This window comes from Tachyglossus aculeatus, chromosome X1 (genome assembly GCF_015852505.1).
Source record: "Tachyglossus aculeatus isolate mTacAcu1 chromosome X1, mTacAcu1.pri, whole genome shotgun sequence".
In the NCBI taxonomy this organism is placed as follows: domain Eukaryota; kingdom Metazoa; phylum Chordata; class Mammalia; order Monotremata; family Tachyglossidae; genus Tachyglossus; species Tachyglossus aculeatus.
The window spans coordinates 18,565,001-18,574,737 of record NC_052101.1 but is presented as its reverse complement, the minus strand read 5'-3'; the positions used below and the strand labels follow the sequence as shown (position 1 = coordinate 18,574,737).

The 9,737-nt window shown below is 47.4% G+C and overlaps 1 protein-coding gene across 1 annotated transcript in view; it reads left to right on the top strand.

Annotated features, from left to right (window-relative positions):
- Nucleotides 1-427: 427 nt before the first annotated feature.
- MCM3 (minichromosome maintenance complex component 3) overlaps nucleotides 428-9,737 on the top strand; it is a 47,764-nt gene continuing 38,454 nt past the window's right edge. The window contains exons 1-2 of the mRNA XM_038772302.1: nucleotides 428-511; nucleotides 8,350-8,462. Coding sequence (XP_038628230.1) covers nucleotides 428-511; nucleotides 8,350-8,462 — 197 coding nt within the window. The remainder of the gene's footprint in view (nucleotides 512-8,349; nucleotides 8,463-9,737) is intronic.

The window sequence follows — 9,737 nt, the reverse complement described above, 5'->3', positions numbered from 1 at the left end:
AATAGTAATGAATAATAAGTTCCCACTTGTACTTCCCAAGCGCTTAGTACAGTGCTCTGCACACAGTAAGCCCTCAATAAATACGAATGAATGAATAAACAATAATATAATAATATGATGAATAGTAATGAATAAGGCCCTGAGGCGCCAAACTACAATTCCCAGCATGCACCGGGCCCCGCGCCGCCCCACCTCGGGCCCCGATTGGCCAGCCCCTCACGCGGGACGTGAGGCGGGGGAGGAGGCGCCGCGCCTTTCGCGCCAAAACCTCGGAGCGCGCGCCCGCGGGGAGGAAGGAGGGTTGTGATTGGACGCCGGCTTTTCCGGTCCCGGGGACCCGTCCAATCGGAGGCGGGAGCCGCGTCCGCGGGCGCGTGACGTCATCGGGCGAGTGGCGGGAAAAAGCGGGGCGGGAGGTGAGGGCAAGATGGCGGCGGGGGCGACCACGGTGGTGGACGATGCGGAGCTGCGGGAGGCGCAGAGGGACTACCTCGACTTCCTCGACGATGAGGTGAGGGTGGGCGGCCACTCTGTGCTAAGCGTTTGGGAGAGGGATGGCCTCCTTCTGGGGACCAATTGGACTTTACAGGCGCTTAGCACAGTGCTCTGCACACAGTGAGCGCTCAATAACGACGATTGAATGAATGAATGAATGACTTGTCCTTCCCAAGCGCTTAGCCCAGTGCTCTGCACACAGGAAGTGCTCAATAAATGCGATTGAATGAATGATTGAATGAATGATTGAATGACTTTTCCTATCCAAGCGCTTAGCCCAGTGCTCTGCACACAGTAAGTGCTCAATAAATGCGATTGAATGAATGATTGAATGAATGATTGAATGACTTGTCCTTTCCAAGCGCTTAGCCCAGTGCTCTGCACACAGTAAGTGCTCAATAACTACGATTGAATGAATGAATGAATGACTTTTCCTATCCAAGCGCTTAGCCCAGTGCTCTGCACACAGGAAACACTCAGTACAGTTGAATGAATGAATGACTTTTCCTTTCCAAGCGCTTAGCCCAGTGCTCTGCACACAGGAAGTGCTCAATAAACATGATTGAATGAATGATTGAATGACTTTTCCTGTCCAAGCGCTTAGCCCAGTGCTCTGCACACAGGAAGTGCTCAATAACTACGATTGAATGAATGAATGAATGACTTTTCCTGTCCAAGCGCTTAGCCCAGTGCTCTGCACACAGTAAGTGCTCAATAACTACGATTGAATGAATGAATGAATGACTTTTCCTATCCAAGCGCTTAGCCCAGTGCTCTGCACACAGGAAGCACTCAGTACAGTTGAATGAATGAATGACTTGTCCTTTCCAAGCGCTTAGCCCAGTGCTCTGCACACAGGAAGCGCTCAATAAATGCGATTGAATGAATGATTTAATGACTTGTCCTTTCCAAGCGCTTAGCCCAGTGCTTTGCACACCGTAAGCGCTCAGTACAGTTGAATGAATGAATGACTTGTCCTTTCCAAGCGCTTAGCCCAGTGCTCTGCACACAGTAAGTGCTCAATAACTACGATTGAATGAATGATTGAATGACTTTTCCTTTCCAAGCGCTTAGCCCAGTGCTCTGCACACAGTAAGTGCTCAATAACTACGATTGAATGAATGAATGAATGACTTGTCCTTTCCAAGCGCTTAGCCCAGTGCTCTGCACACAGGAAGCACTCAGTACAGTTGCTCAATAAATGTGAATGAATGAATGAATGAATGACTTGTCCTTTCCAAGCGCTTAGCCCAGTGCTCTGCACACAGGAAACACTCAGTACAGTTGAATGAATGAATGACTTTTCCTTTCCAAGCGCTTAGCCCAGTGCTCTGCACACAGGAAGTGCTCGATAAACATGATTGAATGAATGATTGAATGACTTTTCCTTTCCAAGCGCTTAGCCCAGTGCTCTGCACACAGGAAGCGCTCAATAACTACGATTGAATGAATGAATGAATGACTTTTCCTATCCAAGCGCTTAGCCCAGTGCTCTGCACACAGGAAGCGCTCAATAACTACGATTGAATGAATGAATGAATGACTTTTCCTATCCAAGCGCTTAGCCCAGTGCTCTGCACACAGGAAGCGCTCAATAACTACGATTGAATGAATGAATGAATGACTTTTCCTATCCAAGCGCTTAGCCCAGTGCTCTGCACACAGGAAGCACTCAGTACAGTTGCTCAATAAATGTGAATGAATGAATGAATGAATGACTTGTCCTTCCCAAGCGCTTAGCCCAGTGCTCTGCACACAGGAAACACTCAGTACAGTTGAATGAATGAATGACTTTTCCTTTCCAAGCGCTTAGCCCAGTGCTCTGCACACAGGAAGTGCTCGATAAACATGATTGAATGAATGATTGAATGACTTTTCCTTTCCAAGCGCTTAGCCCAGTGCTCTGCACACAGTAAGTGCTCAATAACTACGATTGAATGAATGAATGAATGACTTTTCCTTCCCAAGCGCTTAGCCCAGTGCTCTGCACACAGGAAACACTCAGTACAGTTGAATGAATGAATGACTTTTCCTTTCCAAGCGCTTAGCCCAGTGCTCTGCACACAGTAAGTGCTCAATAACTACGATTGAATGAATGAATGAATGACTTTTCCTTCCCAAGCGCTTAGCCCAGTGCTCTGCACACAGTAAGTGCTCAATAAATGCGATTGAATGAATGAATGAATGACTTTTCCTTCCCAAGCGCTTAGCCCAGTGCTCTGCACACAGGAAACACTCAGTACAGTTGAATGAATGAATGACTTTTCCTTCCCAAGCGCTTAGCCCAGTGCTCTGCACACAGGAAGTGCTCAATAACCATGATTGAATGAATGATTGAATGACTTTTCCTTTCCAAGCGCTTAGCCCAGTGCTCTGCACACAGTAAGTGCTCAATAACTACGATTGAATGAATGAATGAATGACTTTTCCTTCCCAAGCGCTTAGCCCAGTGCTCTGCACACAGGAAGCACTCAGTACAGTTGAATGAATGAATGACTTGTCCTTTCCAAGCGCTTAGCCCAGTGCTCTGCACACAGTAAGTGCTCAATAACTACGATTGAATGAATGAATGAATGACTTTTCCTATCCAAGCGCTTAGCCCAGTGCTCTGCACACAGGAAACACTCAGTACAGTTGAATGAATGAATGACTTTTCCTTTCCAAGCGCTTAGCCCAGTGCTCTGCACACAGTAAGTGCTCAATAACTACGATTGAATGAATGAATGAATGACTTTTCCTGTCCAAGCGCTTAGCCCAGTGCTCTGCACACAGTAAGTGCTCAATAACTACGATTGAATGAATGAATGAATGACTTTTCCTATCCAAGCGCTTAGCCCAGTGCTCTGCACACAGTAAGTGCTCAATAACTACGATTGAATGAATGAATGAATGACTTGTCCTTTCCAAGCGCTTAGCCCAGTGCTCTGCACACAGGAAACACTCAGTACAGTTGAATGAATGAATGACTTTTCCTTTCCAAGCGCTTAGCTCAGTGCTCTGCACACAGTAAGTGCTCAATAACTACGATTGAATGAATGAATGAATGACTTTTCCCATCCAAGCGCTTAGCCCAGTGCTCTGCACACAGTAAGTGCTCAATAAATGCGATTGAATGAATGAATGAATGACTTGTCCTTTCCAAGCGCTTAGCCCAGTGCTCTGCACACAGGAAACACTCAGTACAGTTGAATGAATGAATGACTTTTCCTTTCCAAGCGCTTAGCCCAGTGCTCTGCACACAGTAAGTGCTCAATAACTACGATTGAATGAATGATTGAATGACTTTTCCTTTCCAAGCGCTTAGCCCAGTGCTCTGCACACAGTAAGTGCTCAATAAATGCGATTGAATGACTGAATGAATGACTTGTCCTTTCCAAGCGCTTAGCCCAGTGCTCTGCACACAGGAAACACTCAGTACAGTTGAATGAATGAATGACTTTTCCTTCCCAAGCGCTTAGCCCAGTGCTCTGCACACAGGAAGTGCTCAATAAACATGATTGAATGAATGATTGAATGACTTTTCCTTTCCAAGCGCTTAGCCCAGTGCTCTGCACACAGGAAACACTCAGTACAGTTGAATGAATGAATGACTTTTCCTTTCCAAGCGCTTAGCCCAGTGCTCTGCACACAGTAAGTGCTCAATAACTACGATTGAATGAATGAATGAATGACTTTTCCTATCCAAGCGCTTAGCCCAGTGCTCTGCACACAGTAAGTGCTCAATAACTACGATTGAATGAATGAATGAATGACTTTTCCTTCCCAAGCGCTTAGCCCAGTGCTCTGCACACAGAAAGCGCTCAATACAGTTGAATGAATGAATGACTTGTCCTTTCCAAGCGCTTAGCCCAGTGCTCTGCACACAGGACGCGCCCAATAAATGCGATTGTATGAATGACTGAATGAATTTCCTTTTCCAAGCGGTTAGCCCGGTGCTCTGCACACAGGAAGCGTCCAATAAATGCGATTGAGTGAATGACTGAATGAATGACTTGTCCTTTCCAAGTGTTTAGCCCAGTGCTCTGCACACAGGAAGCACTCAATACAGTTGAATGAATGAATGAATGACTTGTCCTTTTCAAGCGCTTAGCCCAGTGCTCTGCACACAGGAAGCGCCCAATAAATGCGATTTAGTGAATGACTGAATGAATGACATCCTTTCCAAGCGCTTAGCCCAGTGCTCTGCACACAGCGCTCATTAAATGCGAGTGAATGAGTGACTGAATGAATGAATTTCCCTTTCCAAGCGATTAGCCCAGTGCTCTGCACACAGAAAGTGCTCAATAAATGCGATTGAATGAATGATTGAATAACTTGTCCTTTCCAAGCGCTTAGCCCAGTGTTCTGCACACAGAAAGCGCTCAATAAATGCAATTGAATGAATGACTTCTCCTTTCCAAGCGCTTAGCCCAGTGCTCTGCACACAGAAAGCGCCCAATAAATGCGATTGTAAGAATGACTGAATGAATTTCCCTTTCCAAGTGCTTAGCCCAGTGCTCTGCTCACAGAAAGCGCTCAGTAAATGTGATTGAATGAATGATTGAATGACTTTTCCTTTCCAAGCGCTTAGCCCAGTGCTCTGCACACAGTAAGCGCTTAATACAATTGAATGTATGATTGAATGAATGAATGGCCCTTTCCAAGCGCTTAGCCCAGTGCTCTGCACACTAACGCTCAATAAGTGCAAATGAATTTTCCTTTCCAAGTGCTTAGCCCAGTGCTCTGCACACAGTAAGCGCTCAATAAACACGATTGAATGAATGAATGCTCTGCACACAGCGCTCAATAAATACGATTGAATGAGGAATGAATGGATGAATGAATGAATGAATGGCCCTTTCCGAGTCCTTAGCCCAGTGCTCTGCACACAGTAAGTGCTCAATAAATACGATTGCATGAATGAAGGAATGAATTGTCCTTTCCAAGCGCTTAGCCCAGTGCTCTGCACACGGTAAGGGCTCAATAAATATGATTGAATGAATGAAGGAATGACTTGTCCTTTCCAAGCACTTAGCCCAGTGCTCTGCACATAGTAAGCACTCAATAAATGCGATTGAATGAATGAATTGTCCTCTCCCAAGCGCTTAGCCCAGTGCTCTGCACACAGTAAGCGCTTGATAAATACAATTGAATGAATGAATTGCCCTTTCTAAGCGCTCAGCCCAGTGCTCTGCACACAGTAAGCGCTCAAATACGATTGTATGAATGAGTGCTCTGCACACAGTAAGCACTCAATAGATAGGGTTGAATGGATGAATGAGTGAATGGCCCTTTCCAAGCGGTTAGTCCAGTGCTCTGAACACAGTAAGCGCTCAATAAATATGATTGAGTGAATGATTGAATGAATGAATTTTCCTGTCCAAGCGCTTAGCCCAGTGCTCTGCACACAGTAAGCGCTCAGTAAATATGATTGAATGAATGAATTGTCCTTTCCAAGTGCTTAGCCCAGTACTCTGCACACAGTAAACGCTCAATAAATATGATTGAATCAGCCACGCATCAAGCTCTTAGTACGGTGCTCTGCACAGTAAGCGCTCAATAAATACCATGGAATGAGTGAATGAATGGGAGAGGACGCCACGTGTGGCGTCTTCATTCATTCAGATCTAATTATTGAGCGCTTACTTTGTGCAGAGCACTGGGTTAAGCGCTTGGGAGAGGACACTACACTTGGCTTATTCATTCATTCGTATTTATTGAGCGCTTACTGTGCTAAACACTATGCGTGGCTTATTCAATTGTATTTATTGAGTGCTTACTGTGTGCAGAGCACTGTACTAAGCTTGGGAGAGGACACTACTCTTGGCTTATTCATTCAATTGTATTTATTGAGCGCTTACTGTGTGCAGAGCACTGTACTGAGCTTGGGAGAGGACACTACTCTTGGCTTATTCATTCAATTGTATTTATTGAGCGCTTACTGTGTGCAGAGCACTGTGCTAAGCACTTGGAAGAGTGTGGCTTATTCATTTATTCATTCAACCATATTGAGCGCTTACTGTGTGCAGAGCACTGTACTAAGTGCCTGGGAGAATGCAAAATAAGAGTTGGCAATAATAATAATAATGATGTTTGTCAAGCGCTTACTGTTCTAAGCGCTGGGACAGTACAAGCAAATCAAGGTGGACTCAGTCCTTGTTCCACATGGAGCTCACAATCTTCATCCCCATTTTACAGATGAGGAAACTGAGGCACAGAGAAGTTAAATGCCCGAGGTAACAGAACAGACAAGTGTCAGAGGCAGGATTAGAACCCAGGTCCTTCTGATTCCCAGTCCCTTGCTTTTTAGAGAAGCAGCGGGGCTGAGCCCGTTGCTAGGTAGGGACCATCTCTATATGTTGCCGATTTGAACTTCCCAAGCGCTTAGTCCAGTGCTCTGCACACAGTAAGCGCTCAATAAATACCATTGAAAGAATGAATGAAATAGCCCGGATTTAGGAGTCAGAGGCCATGGGTTCCAATCCCAACTCCGCCACTTGTTAGCCATGTGACTTTGGGAAGTCACTTCACTTCTCTGTGCCTCCGTTCCCTCATCTGCAAAATGGGGATTAAGACTGTGAGCCCCGCTGTGGGACAACCTGATCACCTTGTAACCTCCCCAGTGCTTAGAACAGTGCTTTGCACATAATAAGCGCTTAACAAAATACCATCATTATTATTCTCTGGGCCTCAGTTCCCTCATCTGTAAAATGGAGATCAAGACTGAGCCCCACATGGAACAACCTGATCACCTTGTATCCCCCTCCAGCGCTTAGAACAGTGCTTGGCACATAGTAAACGCTTAACAAATACCCTCATTATTATTATTATTTTATCCATTAGGCCATTCTGCTTCCCACTTCCTGCCCACAACAGGCTAGAGCTACCAACTCTGTTATAGTGTACTCTCCCAAGCGCTTAATACAGTGCTCTGCACACAGTGAGCGCTCAATAAATAGGATTGAATGAATGAATGAATGAGGTCTGACTGCTTGCCCCGGCCACCCACCTCCCTGTCTTCAGTCACTCAGTGGTATTTGTTGAGCGTCCCTACCTCCCAGTCTTCAGTCACTCAGTGGTATTTTTTGAGCGTCCCCATCTCCCAGTCTTCAGTCACTCAGTGGTATTTTTTGAGCGTCCCCACCTCCCTGTCTTAAGTCACTCAGTGCTATTTGTTGAGCGTCCCCACCTCCCTGCCTTCAGTCACTCAGTGCTATTTGTTGAGCGTCCCCCTTCCTGTCTTCAGTCACTCAGTGGTATTTGTTGAGCATCCCCCTTCCTGTCTTCAGTCACTCAGTGGTATTTGTTGAGCGTCCCCCTTCCTGTCTTCAGTCACTCAGTGGTATTTGTTGAGCGTCCCCCTTCCTGTCTTCAGTCACTCAGTGGTATTTGTTGAGCGTCCCCCTTCCTGTCTTCAGTCACTCAGTGGTATTTGTTGAGCGTGCCCACCTCCCAGTCTTCAGTCACTCAGTGGTATTTGTTGAGCGTGCCCACCTCCTTGTCATGTCAGTAGTATTTGTTGAGCGTCCCCCTTCCTGTCTTCAGTCACTCAGTGGTATTTGTTGAGCGTCCCTACCTCCCCGTCTTTAGTCACTCTGGTATTTGTTGAGCGTCCCCCTTCCTGTCTTCAGTCACTCAGTGGTATTTGTTGAGCGTGCCCACCTCCTTGCCATGTCAGTAGTATTTGTTGAGCGTGCCCACCTCCCTGTCTTCAGTCACTCCGCGGTATTTGTTGAGCGTGCCCACCTCCCTGCCTTCACCCAGTGGCATTTGCTGAGCGCTTACTGCGTGCTGAGCGCTGGGAAGAGGGCGACAGCCGAATCGGCGGGCGCGGCAGGGGACCGGGCATCCTCACGCGTGTCCGCTCTGTTGCAGGAAGACCAGGGGGTGTACCAGGGCAAAGTGCGGGAGCTGATCAGCGACAACCAGTACCGCCTCATCGTCAGCATCAACGACCTGCGGCGCAAGAATGAGAAGCGGGCACAGCGGTGAGCGAGCCGCGGGGAGGGCCCGGGCCCCGCCGTGCCACCCTCTCTCACCCAGGGCCCTGCTGAAACGGCCGGGGGGGCGTCCCCTTGGGAGCTCAAACATTTGACACCTGTCTACCTGTTTTGTTTTGTTGTGTGTCTCCCCCTTATTGGGTAGGGACCGTCCCTATACGTTGCCAACTTGTACTTCCCAAGCGCTTAGTACAGTGCCCTGCACTCAGTAAGCGCTCAGTAAATACGATTGAATGAATGAATGAGTGAATTGCCGACTTGTACTCCCCAAGCGCTTAGTAGCGTGGCTCAACGGAAAGAGCCCGGGCTTTGGAGTCGGTGGTCATGGGTTCAAATCCTGGCTCCGCCGTTTGCCAGCTGTGCGACCGTGGGCAAGTCACTTCTCTGTACCTCAGTTCCCTCATCTGTAAAATGGGGATTGACTGTGAGCCCCCCGTGGGGCAGCCTGATCACCTTGTATCCCCCCCAGCGCTTAGAACAGTGCTCTGCACACAGTAAGCCCTCAATAAATACAATTGAATGAATGAATGAATGAATGCACTGCCGACTTGTACTCCCCAAGCGCTTAGTAGCGTGGCTCAACAGAAAGAGCCCGGGCTTTGGAGTCGGTGGTCATGGGTTCAAATCCTGGCTCCGCCGTTTGCCAGCTGTGCGACCGTGGGCAAGTCACTTCGCTGTACCTCAGTTCCCTCATCTGTAAAATGGGGATTGACTGTGAGCCCCCCCCGTGGGGCGACCTGATCACCTTGTATCCCCCCCAGCGCTTAGAACAGTGCTTTGCACATAGTAAGCGCTTAATAAATGCCATTATTAGTATTAGTATTTCCCTGCACCCAGTAAGTGCTCAGTGAATACGATTTAATGAAGGAAATACCATCTATAATTACGAGGAGAAGCAGCGTGGCTCAACGGAAAGAGCCCGGGCTTTGGAGTCGGTGGTCATGGGTTCAAATCCTGGCTCCGCCGTTTGCCAGCTGTGCGACCGTGGGCAAGTCACTTCGCTGTGCCTCAGTTCCCTCATCTGTAAAATGGGGCTTGACTGTGAGCACCCCCGTGGGGCAGCCTGATCACCTTGTATCCCCCCCAGCGCTTAGAACAGTGCTTTGCACATAGTAAGCGCTTAATAAATGCCATTATTATTATTATTAGTAGTAGTAGTACAGTGCTCTGCACCCAGTAAGTGCTCAGTGAATACGATTTAATGAAGGAAATACCATCTATAATTATGAGGAGAAGCAGCGTGGCTCAGCGGAAAGAGCCCGG